The sequence below is a fragment of the Ambystoma mexicanum genome, chromosome 12, assembly GCF_040938575.1.
Source record: "Ambystoma mexicanum isolate Mex_15411 chromosome 12, UKY_AmexF1_1, whole genome shotgun sequence".
In the NCBI taxonomy this organism is placed as follows: Eukaryota; Metazoa; Chordata; class Amphibia; order Caudata; family Ambystomatidae; genus Ambystoma; species Ambystoma mexicanum.
In genome coordinates, this window is record NC_090936.1 from 534,488,352 (window position 1) to 534,511,042 (window position 22,691).

A 22,691-nucleotide genomic window follows, 5' to 3' on the forward strand; every position below is an offset into this window, starting at 1 on the left:
ACGATCACGATAATGAATATTTTCACTGCCTCCAGGTTTTCAAAGGGGCCCATGATGTCTATCGCCAATTTCGACCATACATGTTTGGGAGGTGCCACAGGTTGGAGTGGGGTTTTTCTTAAAAGTTTTCGATTTGTCACTGGAGGCGCAGGCACAGCAGTTTTTGACTACTTCCTCCGCCTCTTTCCACATGTTGGGCCACCAGTAGTTGTTCCTCATTCTGTTTATTGTCAAGCTCCTTCCCAGATGTCCTTTGTGAGCCAGGTCGAGTAGCTTCTTTCTGAGTGCCACGGCTGGAATTACTCTGTTCCCTCTATAGATGTGCTTCTCATCCATGGATATTGCGTCTTTAAAAGGTGTGAAATTCGCTAACTCTTGCCCAACGCCTACCCAGTCTTTCATCACAGCTCTCCTGATTTCTTCTTGTTCTGTGTCGGTTTTGGTGATGTGTGTCCATTCATCAGGGGGAATGGCGGGATTTATGGTGGCTATGATGTCTTCGTCAGGATTTTCAGTTTCAACGTCTTGTTTATCTTCAATGGTGGGTAGTCTGGAAAGGCAATCGGCTACTTGGTTTAGAGGACCAGGAGTGTGGCAAACTTGAAGATTATATTGCATGATGTCTAGAAACCAACGCCTGATCCTCGGTGATATGAGGTGTGGCGTTCTGGATTGTAGAATGTTCACCAAAGGTTTGTGATCAGTCTTTAGGATGATGGGCAGGCCCCAAATTAGATTCCTGAAATGTTGTAGAGTCCATTTGACAGCTAAAGCCTCTCTCTCGATGGTGGATTAGTTCAGTTCTGTTGCTGCTCTAGTGCTCCACCAAGGCCGATCTTGCTGGCATCCACTGATATAATTGTCTTAGCTTTGTAGTCAAACATGCTTAGAGCTGGAGCTCGATTGATGGCAGACTTGAGATTTTCAAATTCGTTTTTACATTCTGTGGACCATTCAAATTTGTTTGATTTCTTCATGAGGTTCCTCATACCTTTTGTCTTGTTGGCATATTTACTCACGAATTTGGAGTAGTACTCCGTCATTCCTAAGAAGCTTCTCAGTTGGTCTTTATTGGTAGGTTCAACCAAGCTCAATATAGTGTCCAGGAGTTTTTTCTTGGCACGGATGCCCTTAGCGTCAATGGAATGGCCGAGCTAGGAGACTTGGCTGCACTTTATGTTATGTTACATTTCTCCAACTTAAGGGTGAGCCCACTTCTTTGGATCACCCGTAGGACACCCATGAGTTTGGCATCATGTTCCTCCTAAGTTTTGGCTGATATGAGGATGTCGTCCTGGAAGCAGTGTACTCCATCAAGGCCTCCGAAAAGATGTGACAGGAGTCTCTGGAGCACTGCCGCCGCTGATGCGAGCCCGAAGGGCATTCTGTTGAACATGTATGCTCCCAATGGTGTGACAAAGGACGTGAGAGTTTTTGAGCTGTCGTCCAAGGCAATTTGGTGGTATGCCAAGGAGAGGTCTAAGGTGCTGAAGAAACTTGCTGGTTCCATGGTCGACAGAAGTTCAGCTATGTTAGGAAATGGGTGCCTGTCGACCCATATGTTTTTGTTCAGGTCCCTCAAATCAACACACATCCGTATTGAGTTGTCGGGCTTCATTACTAAGACGATAGGGGCGAGCCATTCAGAACTCTCTATGGGTTGTATGATGTTTTCATTGCATAAACGTGTGAGCTTGTTTTTCAGTGCCACTTTGGTCCCGAAGGGGACTTCACGCACTCGATGGGCCACGGGAACGGCGCCTCTTTTTAATATGATCTTGTGCTGGAAGCCCTTGAGTAGTCCAATTTTGTTGCAGAACACTTTGGGGAATTGCTCGGCCAAAATAGATTTGATGTCGGTACTGCTTTTGAACACACTTAGCACAGGGATATCTTCCCCAGGGTGGATTTTCACCTGTAGGGCTGCTTGTTCCTCGAACCCACCACCGAGGATCCATTCCTGGCTACAAACAATTTGAAGTACATTTGTCTGTCGTGAAATCTGAGTTTAATCCAAGTGTACCCAATGATATCAATGGGAGTCTTCTCATATCCTGTGGCTTTCACCAAGGAGTTCCACAGATCATGGACTTTACCAGAAAGGATCTTCAAAAATGTTTCAATGTCCACCATAGTATAAGGGGACCCTGTGTCCACCATCACTTTCAAGGGTGTGTCGTTGACATACATTTTGACCCAGGAACCACTGGATTCCTGCAAGGAGGTGACAGTGAGGATTTGCACTTGTGGGCACATCTGATTGATAAAAATGCTGTCTGACACCTGGTCGTAGTCCACTGTCTTCACAGACCCATATCTGTTGAAGGCTCGTTTGTTGGTGTTGCCAAATCTTCCTGGTCTCCCTCGGGTGTTTCGGCAGACTTTGGCGAAATGACCCAACAGGCCACATTTGTAGCACTCAACATTGTTAGCGGGGCACATCTTCCCGGCGTCATGCCGTTTATACCACCCGCACTTTTGACAGCGTGTGGGGTTCTGGATGTCATACATTGAGGCTCTCCCTCTTCTGGAGTTTCTCCTTGTGTTTTGAGGTGCACTCCTCACAGCTGCCACCAAGGCTCCGTCATGGTCAAATTCAGAACTGCCTTCTATGGACTTCACTTCAATGCCCTCTTTCAGGACCAGTCTCTCCTCCATGCAACGGTCCCCAAATTCGATACTTCTCACTATTTTGGTAGTTTGATCCAGCGAGGGATTCTTTGTCTGCCACAGTTTTTGTTGTATGTGGGGATCAGCCACATTGAGCACAAGCTGGTCTCTCAAATATTCATCTCCAACACCGGTGAAATTACACGTGGACATAAGCACCCTGAGGGAGGCTAAGTATGTATCGACTGATTCGCCCTTGGCTTGTTTCCGAGAAAAGGACTTGCACCTTTCCAGCACCACGTTTGTCTTACTGCCGAAGTGCTTGGTGAGCTTGGCCAAGGCAGTGTCAAGCTTTCGATTGCAGTCACCCCCTACATCATCTGGCTCCGGAAGTGCCCTGAATAACCTTAGGCCCTCAGACCCTATGCAGTTCAGGAGGGTCGCTTCCCTAAGGTCATCGTTGAACTTATTCCCACCAATGGCCCTGAGATATATCTGGAAGCTGTCTAGCCATTGCTCCCAAGGGCACGTTGGGGTTCCTGGGCAAGAAAGAAACTTGGTAGGGTGCGGCACGTTCTGGATGGCTGGCCAATGTGTGTGTGAGGAGGGTCGAGTTACACTGCTAAAATTCCTGGGGCAATGATGTGATCTGTACCACTGAATGCACCATCTGACAGTCAGTTGGCCTGGCCACTTTCCTTCACCGGTGTCCGCAGTGGCAGTATGCTCTGGTATCCTGGACTACTTGACAGTTTCTAATATTGTATGCACGGTTGTCAGCTTTGGGGGGCTGGGCCACATTTTTTTTTTTCCAGTGCAGTTAGAGTCTGGGCTACTTGACTCAATGTGCCACAGTCCTAATGTGATTACCACAACCTCCTCCGTGGGTGTCAGGTTGCCTGCCCCATGCAGGATGGGCGGCTTACTGGAGCGCTTTGTTTTTTTTTTTGTTGCGAGCGGAGCTCACACAGCTGGCAGGGCTCCGCGGCTGCGTCGCCGTGTAAACGATGGCAGGGACTGACAAGATGGCCGCACGCACAGCACGCAGCAGGGTCCTTTCCTCTAAGCGCCGTTGGCCAGCGTTTCGAATGACGCGTTTGGAAAAGGAGGACAATTTGGTACCTTTTCGGCGTGACTTCTCTCCCTCAGGTGCGATTTGCATTGCCGGGCGGCCCCGTCACTCCCATGCAGGGCAGCAAAGCTGCTGTACTGGGGAGGAGGGCAGGAGCGGCGGTTAGGGAGGGCCGCCGGGCTGCCGGGGCCGCCGCTGCTGCTGCTGGAGGTCGGCAGGAACGCGGACAGGAGGGCTCCGGGGGCCTGGACGCGCTGTGGGACTCGAGCCTCGTCGCCAAATGTAATAAATACTGAGGCGGGGTAAGTTTGAGTACGAGCCTTTATTTATGGCCCCCGGAGGCGAGGACCGTCAGTTGGGGAATGTCTCTCCACGTTCCGTGGTGGATCGTGGAGGGGAAGAACTTTCTCCATTCTAAATGGAGTAATGACATACATCATAACAGGCGGCAGTACTGGCAACATTTTAAACCAGACTGGAGACGGACAAAGTGGCACACAAAAATTGTGATTTGTATTATGTTCCTAACAGCGTGCTGAACATGCAGAAGGAATTCTCCATCATTGGATCTTTCATAGATTCACATGCTGTGGATATTCTCCATTGTCAGGCTGGGAATCCTCATTAATAGAGAAGTTTAAACTTAAACTGAAACTTTCAGTCAAGTTTGTGCTCTAGCATAGTCACTTTTGTGTCATACTGCCCACAGCCAATAGGAACATTTCCTTTAGCTCCTCCCCTGTCGGCCATCTTAAGATTTTGGCAAGTGCACACGAGTGGCGTTATGAGCCAAAAGAAGGGGTAGGCGGGAGGGTTGCATGTGAATATATGAAAGTTACCAAAGGTGGAGAACAAGAGTTACCGGTAAGTAACTTATTCCTTCTCCATTGGAGCTTTCATAGATTCACATGCTGTGAATATATTACAAAGTAGTATTAAAAACAATACCTATGGGCTCAAGCAAGTTCCATGCATAAACTTGCCACTGGAGATTCACTAATCTCACACAAACCGGTTAGGTAGTACCGATTTGCCAACACTAGATTCTGCTGCCAAATCCCTGTCAACACAGTAGAATCTGGTGAACATATGCACTGATCACAGGTGGCTTTACAACAAATGTCCAGCAGCGGAATGCGGTAGAGGAAAGCAGTAGTATCTGCCACTGCCCTGGTCGGGTGAGCTCGGGGGCCTGCCGGAAGCTGCCTGCCAGCCTGTTGGCAGAAGGAAATGCAAGCCGCAATCCACCTAGAGACAAAATGTTTAACGCATTTGCCGGTCCAGACAGCCGCAATGTTACTAACAACATTGTACTTAAGGGCACGTACCACGACTAAAGAATGCAAGGACTGGTCGGCTGGCGACGTAGGCATGCCAAAGAACACTGGTAAGACCACCGGTTCATTAATGTGGAAGGCACATTGGGCATAAAAGTCAGGTAAGCGCGTAGTATGACCTTAGTCTTGTGGAATATCAAATAAGGAGCTTTGCAAGGAAAAGCCTGGATTTCGCCCACTCTTCTGGCAGCTGTTATGGCCACTAAAAATATGGTCTTCCAAGAGAGATAGTTAATGAATGCCTTGTCTAGAGACTCAAAGGGTGGTCTCATCAGCTTCGACAGGACAACAGTCAATTCCCATGCAGGCGCTGGGTGTTTGACAAGTGAGAAAGACCTGAAAAACCCACAGAAAAATTATTTTACCAGCCGGTGAGAGCGAAGGGAAGGGAAGGGACACTCGGAGACCGGTTGTATCTGGAAATCATGGCCAAATGCACCTTGATCGAAGAGTGTGCCTGGCCTGCTTGAGCCAGGGATAGCATATATGGAAAAATGTACTGCGGCCGGATGGTTTGAGGCCAGAAATTAGGACTTTTGCACAATACTTGAAAGTGCTTCATTACTCTTGTAGCACGCCAAAACGGACAGCTGTCTAGCACGAGCCAGAACGTCCTGGCAGTCTTGTGGTAGTGACAAGGATCCGAACTCTAAGAACACAGAAGACAGGCCATCAATTTGAGTGAAGCCGGGTTCAGGTGCAGCACTGCAACCTGGTCCCTGGATAGTAGAGCCTGGTGTGGTTTCAACCTGAGTGGAGCAGCTGACGAGAGGGTGAGGAGGTCCGAGTAACAGAACTGTCTCTGCCAAGCAGGAGTCACTAATAACAGTTTGCAACAATATAGTCTGAAACATTGATGACCCGCGCTACCAACAGGATTAGAGGGAATGCATACAGGTGTCCCCCAAACTCACCAGATGGGGAAACCTGATGGCGAAGCTCTTGCACCGTTTGTTGTAATAGGTTGCAAAATGGTCTATCTCTGGAGTGCCCCAAGTCTGGAACGACAGGTGAAGTTGATTGTCCTGTAGCTCCCACTCGTGGCAAGAGTGCAACTCCCTGCTGAGAGAGTCTACTAGGGTGTTGTGGACACTCGGTAGGTGGAGGGGAAGCAGAGACATGCAGTGCTGTAAAGTCCAATACTCGAGTGTCTGAGCATCCTTGGATAGCTGCAGGGACCTTGCCTCCCTCTGCTTGCGAACACAGAACATCAACGTGGTGTTGTCGGTAAAGACCTGTACCACGTTTCCAGCTAGCAAAGGTTGGAATGACTTGAGGGCCCAAAGAAATCGCCCTCAGCAGATTGATGTGTAGCAGCTTTTCGTCTGGAGACCATAGATCGCTTGTGTGTAGATCTTGGCAGAGGGCTCCCCAGCCTTCCAATGAAGCGTCTGTGGTGACCGTGGCATGGTGGGAAGGCAACCGGAAGGAAGCACCCTCCACATGGTGGGCTGTGAACTGACCACCAGCGAAGATTGTATCTGAACTCCCATGTCAGAGTGATGCGATCGTCCCTGTGCCCAACGAGTGTCCAGGAATTCCTGCAGAGGCTGCATGCGCAGCCTGCAATGAGTGATCAGAAGAATGCATGACATCATGCCCAACAGCAACTGTTAACTGTGGACAGACGTCGCTGGCGCCCTACTAAGATGATGCGCGAGGAGTGTGGACACCCACTTGTCTGATGGTCTTGCGGTGCATGACACAGTGTCGAGCTCTGCTCCCAGGTAGAGTGCCTGTTTTTTGGGTCTCAAGCACGACTTAGGGAAACTGATTAAAAAAATATAGGTGTTGCAGACAGTGACTGGTAGAGGCTGCTACGGCATAAAACGGGGCCCTTACCAACCATTCTAAGTATGTGAAGATGTGGATGCCCCTCTGACGCAGGTGCGCTACAACTAGAGTAAGGCCTTTGGGTAAAGACCCGGAGGGCTGAGCGAAGGCCGAAAGGTAAAGTCTTGATTTGGTAGTGCACCCCAGCCACTACGAACCACAGGTAGCGTCGGTGTGAGTGGCGAATAGGGATGTGGAAGTATGCATCCTCGAGGTCGAGGGACACCAGGAAGTCTCCCTGCTGTAGTTGAGACAGGACTTGTAACATCACCATACGAAACATTTGCACTTTGAGGAATTTTCTGAGTACACTTAGATCTAATATAGACCTCCAACCACCTGATTTGATGTGTAAAGTCGTTTTGCATACCAGGAAATAGCACAAGTAGACTCCTGGTGATAGTTCTGTTTTAGGCACCGTTTCCACCGCACCGTTAGACAGCAATGCCTGCACCTCTTGCAGAAAGAGATGGCAGAGCTTTTCCAGCTTGCTTATGGGTGGAATGCTCATGGGAATGCTCACAAATTCCAGCAAGTGGCCCTGCTGGAGAAGGGAGAGCACCCATTTGTCGGATGTGATGGTGCTCCATTCCTTGATGAATTTTGGTAGTCTTCCTCAGACTGGGGTGCAGAAGTGGAAGGGTTCGACCCCGGCCGGGTCGTGGTTGCTTGCCAGACTGGCCCCTGAACTGGGAGGAGCCACGGTGGTGCTGTGTGCCTCGATAGAACTGAAATTTCCTTTCGTAGTGATCGGCTGATGAATTCATGAGTATGCCAGCAGCTTGTAAGAGGAAGAGGATTAAGGACGGTTGTCCTGTGAAGACCTGCTGAAACTTGCCTTTCATGTGCGAAAGGACCGACACCTCTGCTGCAGTGTGCCCAGGGAACAAGTGGTCTCAGTGTCCATCTTGATAAAGACTAAGGTTTTGTCAACCTTCTTTCCAAAAAGATCAATGCTGTTGAAGGGCAGGTGGATGACTTTAGCCTGGACTTCCGATCTAAAATATGTTGCCTTGAGCCAACCCTCTCGGCGAAGCACTGCTCCATTTCCCAGTTGGCATAATCGTGTGTTGGCGATGTCCACCGACACCGAGATTGCATGATCTGATGCCAACTCACCCTCATGATCCATTGCCTCTTGCTTTTTGTCGTCTGGCAAAAATTCAAGGATGTTAGGTTCCTGAGTAAATAGACAGGAATTAAACATCATTAATAAACATCATTATGTTATTTTATTTATTTTAGCAGCATCGTTTTATTAATTTTAGGTTTCATGTTTAATTATTTGTTATTCTCATTCTCAGATTGGTTTGGGCCTTAACCTCTGTTTTTAGAATGCAGGAGGGAAACAAAACCAAGATGGAGGGCAGAAAAAGGAGTCTTGATTGGGTGACAGGACTATGGTCAGATCACAACATTCTAAACTGCCTTTCATTTTAGAAACCTTCTGAGCAAGTCATGTTTTTTGTTCCCTCTTAAGTCTGAGGTCTAAGATTCACTTTGAAAGACATTTGAATCCTGAAGACTCTTCATCTTAAGGGAAGAAGGAAATCCACTCCAGTTTCCATGTAAAGAAAGTTTCCTGTTAAAGAAGGGAATTTGTTGCACCCAAGCTCTGTAGCTATTAAGTTAAGTACGTTTCATTCTTCCGTTGGTTTCCAAGTTCCATTTGTCAACTCACCCTCATGATCCATTGCCTCTTGCTGTTTGTCGTCTGGTAAAAATTCAAGGATAGGGCCCAGTTCGTATCATAGCTTGTAATAGGACCCAGTTCGTATCATAGCTCGCAATCGTACCTTGCGAGAATGGCCATTGCAGCTTTGATGGTAGTGGCCGCGGTTGTTATGACTTTCTTGCCGAAAGCATCTAGGCATTTTCCCCTCTGTCTGGAGGGAAAGAGCAGGATAACAAATGATTTGCCGATATATTTCTGGCAGCAGAAGAAACCACAGAGTCTGGCATCAGCTGTGTGAGGAGAAAGACGGGAACAGTCTCAGGGGCTCTGCATTTTTTGTCAAAATGGTCCTTTTCTGCTAACGCTATAGGAGGAATCTGCCATGGTAACAAAGCCGTCCTTGCAGATATCATCCTGGAGCGGGATGGACATTATGGACTTCCTTTGATATTCTCTGCGCTGGTATAAGAGGCTTTCCTTGCGCTGCTCCTCTGGGGCCAGGACAAACATCTTGGACGCCCTTTATACAAGTGCATGGAATGAGCCCACTTCGTCAGGAGGAGTCTCCCTAACAGGGACCGCATATGACTTGCCATTAGCCGGGACAAAATCCTCAAACGCATCAGTAAGGGATGCATGAGCAAAGCCACATTGTCTTGCTGGTCTGGGTCTGTGTCCGTCCCAGTGTCGGACAATTGTAGAGACCTTGTCAATTGTCTGTCCTCCCTGGAGGGTTGTGAAATGCCTTCCTCCCTGAGGGGATGCAAAGGGCCGGGGGTGCCTCCAGAGCACTGGCACTGCGTTTCTGGGGCGAGTGACCGATCTGACAGCCTGTTTTTTGCAATGTGGACACCAGCGTAGTGAGGGTGGAGAGAATGTCTAGAGAGATGTCCCTCGATGGGGTTGGATGCAATGGTGGAAGAACTGGTAGCCTTATAAGGATTGCCTTTCCATTTGGTGATGCTGGCTTTACTAGTGGGGTAGGTGCTCTAACCGGACTTTGCCTCCTGACTGGTGAGGCAAAGCGTGATGGTGGCCTGGCAGGTTCCTGTGGAGAATTTGCATAATAGACTCATGCCCTTCTTCTGAGGAAGACAGACTTGGTTCCACCACCATTGCTGGCTGTGTTGGCAATCCAAACACTGGTATGGGGTATGAGGGGCAAGAGCACGGCCAATGCAGACACAGTAGAGGTAGCAGTCGACAACGATGTTGCAGGAGCCGGAGATAAGGTTGAAATCACTGTCGGTGAAGTCGCCTGTTTTGTCATCGACAGGACCGTGGATGTGGGATGGCACCGTTCGACGGTGTCATTGTGGATGCAGTCGTCATCGGGGTCGTAGTCTGTTTGCTCACCATGGTCGACGGAAAAATCATCGACGGGGAAGTCGGTCACAGTGCAAACGAAGTTGAGGAAGACTTGGTCTTGGACGGTGTTGTCGACGGTTTAATGGTGAATGACGAGGACTGTACAACAGCTTTTGGTAGCGGATATGTCTAGATAGCTGTGAACATTTTTGTTCCAATGATCAGGGGAAAGAGGCTGTCATGACCCTATCCTTAGAAACATCTGGGGCACTGACCTTCATCGGCGAGATCCATCTGTCCGCTCTCTTGGGAGATGATTTTGGCTTGTCCCCGGCCATCTACCTGTGTTTCTTCTTGCTGCTAGAGGGCTCTTCGTGTGACCTAGACCTCTTGCTGGAGGTGGTTTGCCGGGACATCCCGTCCTGCCAAAGTGAGGCGCAGCTCCATACAGAAGCAGAGTTGTAGGCACCACAGCCTCGTCAGGTCACGCGACCAGCCTGACGACCACGGAGTGTCTTATTAGAAAAAGACAAGCAAATCTTGCATTCCTGTATAATATGATGCGGATGAAGGCAATCCAAACAATTGTCTGGTAAATCGTCAATATATACATTTTTCAGGCTGCAGCGCGCACAGGCCTTTAAAAAGGCTCTTTCTTCTGGTCTCAGCCATGAGATAGACCCAAGTCACAAAATCCTATGGTAATCATTGGCAGGGACTGGCCGTCGGGCTTCGTACCATTCCCGTTTGCAACGGTTGTCAACAGGTCATCGAAAGATTGGTTTATCTTCATTAAAGATGTCTAATAGATATAATATTTAACCAATATAAGTAGAGAGATTTTTGATAACTCCCAACATGAAAGTGCAGAAAGAAATCTGAAGATGGATGACAGGGGAGGAGCTAAGGCAGATGTTTCTATGAGCTGTGGGCAGTATGACCCAAAAGTGACTATACTAGAGCACAAAATTGATGAAGTTCAAGTTGAACCTGCTCTGTGTTATAGAGGATTCCCAGCCTGATGACTGGTACTATTCACAGCATGTGAATCTATGAAAGATTCAAGGCTGGATAAAAAATTGAACAAAGGTAGGGGGGGCAGAGTACCTGCTATAAGTAAGGTTGCCAATGTTCTGGCTTGAGTCAAGCCATGCAAGAGCCCTAAAGTTGTCGTCAAGCCACACCATGCCCCCTGTCAAAATTGTCCAAGAGCAGCTGGTGCTGAGAACCAGCTATCAAGATGAGGAACTGGAAGAATGCAGTCCATTGAATGCGTTCTTTTTATCTTCATATGCTCAAATGGATCCGGACTTTACTGAAGTCTAGGCTACCAGAAATACAGTCTTTGCCAGGCTAGACTACTGCAATAGCCTATACTTGGGTTCTCCAATAGATCTTAATCGCATCCTTCAACTGATCAAAAACAAGATGGCTAGGGTCACTAAACCAGCCCCGAAGAACAAGAACTGAATGCCCCTGAAAAAGATAACGCACTTTCAAATTCCTGTACCATAATTCATTTAACACTCGAGGGAAAGGTACCCAAGTACTTATTTGTTCAAATTAAAAGACACCAACCCTTGGGATCCATAAGATTCTTGACTGCTAAAAATCTATTGCCTAGTACCTTCTGGAAAAAATGCCTGGCTCAACATCCCATCAGTGCGGAAGGTGCTTGTGTGTCTAAGTCTAATCATGCCAACATACTGCAAGAAGATACATTTTGAGTTTTAAGGAAATAACTAAAAACACTCCTCACACTCATAAGCATACCTACCTAAATGAACCTTCCTTCATGGACTAGACGTCATTACAGACAGTTTTTTTTAGGACAACTGCAAAACATTTTCCCCTGACAGAATATAATTGTGCAATAGGCCACCAGGATTCGACTTGGCTTCTGCCCTTTCCTACCCCACTCGTCTTCTTTTCTCCATTCCTGTAAAGCTCTTCCTCCTGAAATACTCTTGCAGGTGTCCAGCACTTACCCACTTGATTACATATGATTACACATTTCCACTTGCTCCCCTTATCGCTTGCTCTTACTCTGATCTGAATGTACCAAGATCTGTGAATGATCAGCTGATTGTCTCTCTCTAGTCTTGTCCTCCCCGCACCTCCTTCCTTCTTTGAATGCATCCAAGTAATTATGTATTGCAGTTGGCGCCAACAATAAAATAAGGAAATAAATAGGCTGTCCACCATACCAGACTTCAATGCATAGTGGCTTTAACTTAACACTTTTACAAGGATTACATATACTTTCCTAATGGAAAACAGCAATTACAGAGCTTGTTTATCCATGTACATTGCTTGTTTATCCATGGGAACCTATGGTTGCAGGTACAGATTTATTTCCCTGAGGCCCAGACACTAAAATAAGTGGAGAATAGACATTAACATAAATGATCACCATTCACACAGAACCTGCCCTTGACAGTCAATGAAAAAAGAAAAATATATCACATCCACGTCCTGAGGTTCTATTTGAGGAGGGCTAGACTAAAAAGAGCACTGTATGTAGCATGTATACCTCTTACATGGTGTTGTGCATCCCAAGGGAAAGCCAGAAGTGCTTACATTAGGCTTGGAGGCTCTGCCTGCGATGGAGCATGCTGCAGCTGGACACGTGGGGTGCAGGAAGCACTTGCGGAACCCTCCAACATCAGCATTCCATGTGCTAGGCGCTGAAATCTCGGTATCACTCTGCATGCTTGGAGGGCCTCAGACATGGCTCTGTGCATCTGCTCTGCACAGCTACCGAGCATTGCTAGGCAAAAACAGGAAATAAACCTTGCTATCAACCTGGGCCCATAAATTCCAGAAGAGATACTGCTTTGCGCGTTTCAACGTTTCCTGCTGCATGCGCTCCTTATTGTTTCTCTGAAGCTCTGACTCTCAGTCTGAGGAGCTCCTCTTGCTGTCTTGCTGTCTTTCCTGTTTTCTCATTGTTCTTCCTGGCTTTTTCAATCCCCTTGTTTTTCCTTGCCCTTGCCTCCCTGACTGAACTTGCTTCCTTGCTCTTTGCTCTCAGCCGTCCTTGCTATGCCTGGACCAGGTTCAAAGTCCCTTGCCTCTTCGGTCTTCCTTGAACCTTGCTTCTCTACCTGGATCAGCCATTCACCACCTGAGATGCCCCAGTTTAGTGCCATTAACTGTCCTTGCACCACGATAATTTGGGGAATCATGCTGGGGAGCAGGGAGATTTGCCCTGTCATCTTCCCCTGTGATACTACGTGTACAGCGGAGGGTACTGTGTGGTATTCCAGCACGAGCCAAGGACCCCTGAAGGCTCAGTGACTTTATCCCCTCCAAAACAAGTCCAAGAAATCAAGTAGGAGGTCCCCAGGCCCAGATGTCCTTGCGCATGGATCCTATTACGGTACCGCAGCAGCCAATGCCAAACTAAGTTCAATGCTCTGAACCAACCACTAGACGACGGACTCTGCATGCCATTTGAATTTAAAAGATACATCCACTGCAAAAGCGATTTATTTCCATACATTCGAGCAGCACCAAATGGTCTCGCAAACCATTTAATTACATCTCCAACTACAACATTCAACTACTTCTTGCACTTACAGACCACATAAGGAACTCCCCTCCAGTAACACTGTCTTTATCAAAATAAATCCAATAGACATCAATGTTGTGTTAAGGAACAATGCAAGCGGAGTGAATTAGGACCTCTTTGGAGACTTGCTCCCTTCACATCTCGCACGTAGGTGATGAACCAAGAGCGAAAGCCACAGCAGACCATGTCAGCAGCACCCCACATACACTAAAGGGAGACAAAGACAAGTGAGTAAGACGCCATGTTAAACAGAAAAGCGCATCCATCCAATACCCTATTGATTTAGTGTCAAAATAGGGCAATTGAATCTACACATACATTTAACCTTCGAGATTTGCGTGTCAGGGTATTTACATTTAGAAAAATAAAGGTTTAGTACCATTACTCAATCAAGTATTTTTAGCGCTTTATAAGAAAAGCAGGTTACTTACTTTCAGTAATGCTTTTATCGATCTATACAATGTTCCTCCCACCGATTACTCCTTTGTGAAAGAGTGATCCAGAAGCTTCTTACAACCACTAGATGGCATCCTGCACCTCCACACCGTTTGTGATTGTGGCATCTTTTGCTGTACAGGTGGTCTCCTCAGTGACAGATACCTGGGAGCCATCTGACCCAGTTCCCCAAAAACACAGAAATACCACATCAACATTTTAAAGAGGACTCGTTTGGAGGGTCGATGCGGAGTGACCAATCCAAGGAGTTCATCCACATCTCCCCTAGAGGGACCCCAACCCCTTTGGGACTAGGGAGGTGAGCCTGCTACGCGTCACACCTCCCACAGGACAGTGTAAGTGGGATCCTTCTGGAGGAGACTCCCCTAAGGGGAAAATAAACCACCAGAGAGGGACTTAAATCCCTATCCCTACCCCGAGACACAAACACTGTTATGGGATATACAGGAATAAAGGGGTATGATATCCCTATGGCCCCTTTAATGGTTAGCAATGCTTCTGACCCCAACACCTTTATTCAAACCTCCTAACGGCAAACAACAAAACGGTGTAAAGACCAGCCTCCCAGATGCACATCAGAATAACAGCTAATCAGAAAGAAGTATACCCGCAGCCTGCAGAGTTAAATGGTGCTGCAGCGCAAATTAGGCGTGGGCACAATTGGAGAGAGCCAGAGAATGCCAGATGTGGTGTCACGCTTGTAGATCCACACTGTGAGATTGCAACGAGACCCAGCAGGTGAACAACTGGAGCCGTGCGGCAGAGCAGCCAGAATAAGCATGGAGTCGCTGCCCACCCATCCCCATACTGAGCAAACAGAGAAGACGCCAGCCGATTCAGAGTGCAGTGGATGACTTGTGTAAGTGGCTCTGTGCCAAGACAAGACTTGGGCTGACTACACAGCACTCCCAGGGAGCACTGATGGGCTCCAGAGAAATGGGAGGCAGGCGGGAAGTTGAGAAAGACAGACACCCCGAGGTGGGGAAAGAACCAAAAAGCCCCAGAGTGAAGAGAGAAAGTGAGAAACACGTTGAAGCAGGGAGAGGCCCAAGGTGGCCAAGAGTTGGGAGAGAGAGTGAGACAAGTCCCAGATTTGGGAGACAACCAAGAAACCCTATATCAAAAGGCTACTGAGGAAAGAGAAAGAGCGGAGCCTCCAGAGTGGGGAAAGAAGGGAAAAAAAAGAAGGTGGGGAGTGAAAATTAGAGGAGCCCCTGGAGAGGTGATAGACCGAGACAAACACCTGGCTAGAGCCCCAGGACGACACTCCAAAAAAGTAAGAATTGCATGCTTGGGACTCGTCACATATGCAAGGGCCCATGGTAAAGATAAACAATGGTGGGGTCAGAAAACTCTAGATGCCCTTTGTTCAGGCAGTGGTCTGTCTTGGATGGTTTATGTTTTTTTTTCAGAAATAGGGGAAGGAATGCAGAGGACTGCATTTCACGTAGCCCGTTTAACATCCTAACAAGCACCTCTTGACTTTCTTTTGTATAGAGTAGGGGTTAGTAACACAGGCTTAAATACTAGGTCTTCATTCTTTAAAAATAAAAACTTGTGAGAATCATGCCTCCTTGCCATCTCCCGATTCTGACTTATCACAGGAGTCTGTGGGAGGAATAGTTTCCATCAGAAAAAGCCTACCTCAAAGGTAAATTACTAATTCTTGTCATGGATACATCAGTCCCACAGATTCCTCATCTTTAAAAACTCACACACAAAGCCATAGTGAGAAGATAGAAAAAAGAGCGTGAGGAAATCAGTCTTACGCCAAAATATTTTGAAGCATACAGAACCTCACACAAGTGTCTCCACTCACAAGTGTCAAGAAGATAGTACTTTGTGAACATGGGAAAAAGATGCCCATGCTGCCAGATGACCGATGTCCAGCAATAAACCTTCTCTCTGGAGTGGAGAAGAAGCTGCATGACTTCTTGTAGAATGAGCCAGCAGGCCTTCAGGAACAGCTATGTTTGCAAGCGGGTATTGTTGCATTATACAATGCATCTTAAAATGGTACGTTCCGAAATAGATTTCACTTTGCGGGTCTGCGAACACCACAAACAGCTTGTCATCCAGATGCAACTCCTTCATTGTGGTCACAAAGAAGCTCAAAGCCTCGCAGGTTCCAGCCTATGCAAATGATCCTCGGTCTTCATTGAATGAGGAGGAGGAAATCGCACTGAAGAGACCAGACACTCGAGATAGCCTCATTAGAAAGAGTTACAAAGTGACAAAAAGGCACATAGCTGGACGGTTCCAAGATGGTGGCTCGTTGAGGCTGACGTGTGCTCCGTCCCCCTCCAGCACCCACGGCACCAACAGCATGACCCGATCGCAAAGGGGCCCCCTCTCTTAACGCCCTTAGAAGAGAGCAGAAGGGCTTCAGCATAAATATCGGGGGGGCATAAGCAACTTCGAAAATCGTCTGCCACGAAGTGGCCTGGGGAGAGCGAGAACCCAGAGAGGATCAAAGAAGCGCTGCGTAGGTGCGTTGGCCCGCTGCGGGGCGCAGAGCGGCAAGTGGGGGCCGGCTAGCCCACCCGGGATCCCACCCCACGTCAACCATAGGAGCTGATTGCTCGAGTTCATACTCCGGCAGAAGAGCGGTGGACTGGGGTGCCTGTCCCCCACGTCCCAGCGGAACCAGAGGCAGAGCGCCCGAACACAGCAGTGCAGCACCCACAGTCCAGGAACACTGGCCGGCGGTGGGACATGGACCCCGCTGCACTGGCACCCCCAGCAGTGAAGGTGAGCAGGGGGTCAGGGTGGCAGTCCAGAGCGGGACATTGAAGCCATCTACCGCCCGGGGAATCGACGGGGGGGAGGGGGGCGTCGACAGGGCAAATGGGCCGCACAAGATCCTAAGAGCACGACCGCTCGAGGCACACAAAAATGAAAACAGGCCCCCAGTCCCCAGTACATTGGGCAAGCACACGTCTGATAAACTATACACCGCGGGCGGACAGGGCCCCCATCCCTTGAGCGGGCCGGACTGAAGCGCCGCTGTGAGGTGTGGAGCAGAAAATGACAGGGTCAAGACCCCACTATGATTGGCCTCAGTCAAAGGAAAGCAGCCTGCAATAAGGGCGCCGCCCGACCCGCCATAAGAGGCACAGAGCGCCCCTGCACACGAAAGACCTTCGGCATCAGCAAGGAGAGGCCAGGCCCCCAGTCGGGGCAGCTGGGGGAGCACCCAGAGGCTCTAAAACACCCACAGTGTGCCTGTCCCAGACAGCAGGCGTACGCGGCCCACAGTGGCGGGCCAAAATCATAGCTACAGGGTGCCACTGGGGCACAGCAGGGAAGGAGCCCCATCACACGGCCTTCCCCCAGGACCAGTGCCCAGGAGCCATATTCTCCCAGCAGAAGTCTATAATCAGGTGGGATCCTCAGGGGCAAGCAACATATATTACAGAAAAGGGCAGGACCCCAGTCATAGCCTCGGTCCAGCAGCGGCAAAAGGATACCAGTCAAAGCCGCAGCAAGATGGGGAACGACGAGGCTAGCCAAGTGGGCCGTACTTCAGGAATTGAGGACACTCACTCACAATGTCAGGAAACAGAGGCAAGATGGGAGGACACAAGAAACCCCTTGTCAACACCCCCAAAGAGGGTCCATTGCATCGCTATTGGTCCAAAGAAACAGAAGAAGATGGCCCTCCCTTGACCACGCAAGATCAACCACAGCCACGATCGGAAGGAGCGCACACGGCTCCCTCTTCGAATGCAGCCACTAAAGAGGATATGGAAGCCTGTTTTCAGGCATTCTCAAAGAAAATGACCATCGCGTTCCAAGTCCAATTTACAACCTTCATGGGGCAAATGAAAGAATCCATCACAGAACACAGCAGGAGATAACTGAACTGAGGGAATCGTACTGAGAAAACAAAGAGGACATAAAATGGACATAGCCTTGGAAGAGCTGGCGAGAGCCACCCACAACATCAAGCAACAGTGCCAGGATCTGGAGAACCGGTCTCGCAGATCAAACATCCGAATAAGGAACCAGCCGGAGTCGGTTTCGGATCATGACCTGAGAAACGCGATCACCCGAATATTCGAGACCCTCCTAGAAAGCAACCACTCAGGTGACATCCCGATCAATAGGGTCCACAGAATTGACCCAAAGCATCAGGAACCGGGGGCAAGGCTGTAGTAGCAGCATTAACTAGATTCCCTCAGAAGGAAGCAATCCTCAGAGTGGCCAGGTCGGCGGAACCAGTTTAGTACAACGGGGTGGAGGTCCATCTATATCAGGACCTTGCCCATGCCACCCTCCTTAAAAGGAAAGAAATGGGACCAATTCTCAGGGTCCTACAAGAAAAACAAATAAGATATTGCTGGACCTTCCCCTTTGGGCTGCTATTCCAATGGGAGGGCAAACAACACAGGGTCCCTTTGCTACAGGAGGGGCATCGGCTATTGAATCTGGAGGATGTGGGATATTTTGACCTATTCCAATGCGCCCCACTGCATCACCTTACAACTGGTGAAAGAAACAGCCAAAAATGGATGCGCTAACCCCTGTGCATGCAAAAATCAGCAAAACTGCACTTGAGTCAACCACAAAAGTGGCGCAGTTGAAGGTATTGCATTCTGTCTGTTTCTGCTTAACCCAGTTCCTCCTTGCATCGAGTGAATGACTTTGTCATGGCCTAGGAACATGCCCCGATTTTTGTATAGCCTGCTTTCTTCCATTTCCTAAAACCACCCTCTGGGATACCTGGAGTGAATTCGGGGTTACCCCAAATCGGTGTACACAGAGAAGGGAAGGTGTTGAACTGTTTTACCCATGCCAGCCAGTCCCAGTGTTGCTCCACTAGCGTGGTAATGTCTGATTTGTGCATATTGGGAGGACGGTGGTCCTTATGTAGCCATAAGACTTCCACCAGTGGGGCACCGACCACTGCCTGATCCACCTGTCGCCATATATTCCAGGAGTCCCTGCCAAGCCAACCTTTAATTACTCTAATTTGGGCGGCCTTGTAGTACGCCCGGAGATCTGGCATGCCTAGCCCTCCTTTCTGGGTCGGCATCTGAAGTGTCTTCATCGCCACTGTGGGGGGCTTCTTCCATACGTATGCATTAATGTGCTTGTATATGGCGCGGAAAAATGATTCTGGCACCGCATTGGGAGAGCTTGAAAGAGGTATAATTTAGGGAGGACCGTCATTTTAATGGTGTTAATTCTGCCTAGCCAGGAGGTAGAGAGAGGTCCCCAGGTGTGGAGTTGTTTTTTAAATTGATCAATTTGCGGGGGTAGTTAGCGTTGTAGAGGCCCCCGGTAGATGGGGTTGTGTGGATTCCGAATACCTTTAGATTTGTTTGCACCCACCTAAATTTGGAGGATTGTTGGGCTTGCGTTAACTCGTCCCCCTTCATTGTCAGGTTCAATATCTCTGATTTGGCCAGGTTCACCTTCAATCCTGCCACTTTCCTCAATCTATGTATGTCTTTGATCACTGCTGGCAGCGATGTTTCTGGTGTCCTCAGGGTGAGGAGCATATCGTCGGCATACGCCAAAACCTTGTACTCCGCCCTCCCGAAAGGTATGCCCCTGATGTCATTATTCAGACGCATGGTAGCTAAGAATGGTTTCAAATAGAGTGCAAATAAAAGGGGCGACAGGGGGCACACCTGTTTGGTACCTCTAGAGAGATTTATCTGGGATGATAGTTCCCCGTTTGCTAGAATGCGGGCTGACAGGTTGCAGTAGTTGGCTCGGACCATAGCCATGAACTTCAGCCCCAGACCCTGTTTCCGCATTGTGTTGAACAGAAAGGACCACTCCACCCGGTCAAACACTTTCAGTGTCTATAGATAAGAGGACCACAGGGGTTCCCTTTTGCTGTGTTTTTTCCAGGATATGTCAGACCCTCTTTATGTTGTTGTGCGTCTGTCTGTCTTATAAACCCAGATTGGTCGGGGTGGATTAGTTGTGGTAAGAGCCAGTCTGCTGGCCAGAACTCTAGTGTAGATTTTAGCATCAATTTTTATTAATGCAATTGGTCTGTACGAGCTGCATTGTGTGGGATCTTTGTCTGGTTTGGGGAATATCAGGATTTTCGCTTCCTCCATCGTGCAAGTTATTTTCCCCGCAGCGGCGAAGGTGTTAAAGAGCGTCGCCAGCTTGGGGGATAGGATGTGCTGGTAGGTTTTATAAAACCCCGGGGTATACCCGTCCGGGAGCTCTTCCCCAGGAGAGGCGTTTGATCGCCCGAAGGACTTCCTCTTGGGCGATTTCTGCCTCCAGGGACTCGCTGTCTGTGCTTGATATTTGGGGAGGTTAATCGATCTGAGGTAGTCCTTTTAGTCCTCCTCGTCTGGAAAGTCAGACCTATATAGGTTCTCATAAAAAGTGAAAATTGGGCCAGGATATTGGTGGTGGCATGAACTTTCTCACCTTGTGGGGAAGTAATCCCTGTGATCGTATGGGCAGCAGTCTTCTGCTTCAGTTTGGCCAGCAGCCGTCCGCCTTATTGGCATAAACGTAGTATTTGTGTTTTAAGTGCAAGCAGACCCCATTCCGCCTTTTTGGTTTGGAGCCTGTTCAGTTGCTGCCTAATATACTGGAGTTTTTTTATGTAGAGCTCTTGTGGGATTGCAGGTCATCCTCTCAATGTCCTGCAGATCTTTTTCTAGCTGAGTCGCCATGGCGTGCTTCTGGTTCTGCCAGCGAGCACACAGGGCAGTGAGTTCCCCTCTGAGAGTAGCCTTGAAGGCATCCCAGATTGTCGCCTTTGCCACCCCTGTGTCCCCATTTAAATCAAAGTATTCCCTGATCTTTGCTTCTATGTCCGCTCGTAGAGCCACGTCGGACAGGGCCACTCTCAAACGTCCATCGCCAAAGGTCCTGCCGGGGAGATTTACTTTTTATTGATACTAAGATTGGTGCGTGATCTGACAGGGTGATGGGAAGTGTGTGTATGGCATGAGTTATGCCTAATAGAGCTGTGGATCGCCAGATCTAATCGATTCGGGAGAAGGTTTGATGAACGCGGGAGTAAAACGTGAAGCCCCCTTCAGTGCTACCCACAGGTCTAAAAGTGCAAGATGTTCCATCTTCCTCAGAAGGGCCATTGTCGGTGGTGCTTGTGGGCGTTGGGGAGTGGTACTTCTTTCCCATGCCAGGTTAAAATCCCCCGCCAGAATGATCTCCCCTTATGCAAAGCCCTCGAGGTCTGCCAGGGCCATCCGAAGGAACCCATCTTGCCCGGAGTTCGGGGGGTGTAAACCGTGGCTAGTGTTATGGTGGAGTTGTCTAATACCAGTGTGACAAAAGCGTATCTGCCATCCCTGTCTGAGACACCTGTTCTGATTCCTACTAGCACCCCCCCAGTTTTGGACTCTGCGCTCACCTGGGCGATGATAGGGAACCTACCCAATTTGAGGCGGTTAGTTTCTGCTTTCCTGATGTGTGATGTCTGGTGTGTGTTGAGCTAGGAATCTTTCTAGTTTTCTTCGTTTTACTGTGGTGTTTTAGCCCTGTATGTTCATTGAGAGGAGTTTGTTCATCTCTGTGGCTGAGTTCCTGTGGGTGTGTGGTAATTTCCCTAGATCGGTGTGCCCTCTGGCTCTACTCCAACTTGAGCCTTATCTCCCTGCCCCCCCCACCTGGTCCCAACTTCCCCTTTCCCCCTTCCTCCCCATGCCCCCTGCCTGTGGCGGGTCTGTGCGCCTATGCTGGCCCCCCTCATTGTGAGCTGGGGCGAGACCCAACTGCATTCCCAGGGCCCACCTGTAGGGTGTCCTATACCCCTGTGAGTTTCCAAGAGAGAGGCTTGTGCGTCCTCATGTCCCCATCCTAAAATGGAGATCTTTGTAAGCCCTCCCTTGATCCTTGCGATGTTAGAAGGAACAAGTTACTTACCTGTAACTGTTGTTCTCCAACATGGGTCTGACATGGATTCACATGCTCAAGAATATTCCCCATCGTCAGGCTGGGAATCCTCGGTAAAGAAAAAAATCAGTATTAGTTTCGTTTCTGATCTGTCTTTCTTAGTAGTAACCAATCACTGATCTCTGGGTCATACTGCCCCCAGCCAATGACTGCCCTCTAAGCCCCGCCTCTGGCAGCCATCCTCAGATTTGGTAGCACGCCAAGTGGCAGTATTACCAAGTGAAGAGCCGCAGAGGGGTGGGTGGGAGGGTTCACATCCAGACGGCACCTTGGGCATGAAGGAGGGGTGCGTCCTAAGCACTACCCTTATGTCATGAAAAGTCAAGTATGGAGGCTTGCAAGATAGGGCCTGAATCTCTCCCACTCGTCGTGCAGAGGTGATGGCCACGAGGAACGCTGTCTTCCATGACAGGAACTTCAAGGGCGCCGAATGCATAGGCTCGAATGGGGCTCCCATGAGCCTGGTCAGCACCACATTAAGTTCCCACGCCGGGGCAGGAGCCTTCACCGGTGGGAATGAACGTAATAGTCCCTTCATAAATTCCTTTACCAGGCGATGAGACCACAAGGACACCCGTCAATAGTCCTGGTATATCCGGAGATGGCAGCCAGATGCATTTTTATGGAGACGTGGGCCAGTCCAGCTTTGGCCAGCGACAGTAAGTACGGTAGCACTTGAGGGGCCGTAATCCGCAGAGGGTTAATCTTCTGTGCACGGCACCAGACAGAGAACCTCTTCCATTTATGACCGTAGCACTTGAGAGTTGAGGACGCCCTGGCCTTTGCAAGAACCTCTCTGCAGTCGGCCGGGATTTCGTACCCTCCAAACTCTAGCGCTGCAGGAGCCAGGCCTGCAAGTTCAGCGACTGCGTGTTGTGGTGTAGAATGGCGCCTCCTTCTCTGGAGAGAAGATCCGCATCTGCC

At 49.0% G+C, this 22,691-nt stretch overlaps 1 protein-coding gene across 4 annotated transcripts in view; it reads right to left on the reverse strand.

The window, feature by feature from the left end:
* The window catches only part of PNLDC1 (PARN like ribonuclease domain containing exonuclease 1), a 1,498,562-nt gene that overhangs the window by 268,935 nt on the left and 1,206,936 nt on the right, over window positions 1–22,691 (reverse strand). For 3 of the 4 annotated variants that reach the window (XR_011281806.1, XM_069628833.1, XM_069628835.1), the window contains one exon: window positions 13,312–13,616. Coding sequence is in view for 2 of the 4 variants with exons in the window: in XM_069628833.1 (XP_069484934.1) it covers window positions 13,544–13,616 (73 nt within the window). In the remaining 2 variants the exon portion in view is untranslated. Of the gene's footprint in view, window positions 1–13,311; window positions 13,617–22,691 lie in introns of those variants that run through there. The other variant, XM_069628834.1, reaches the window with a different exon arrangement.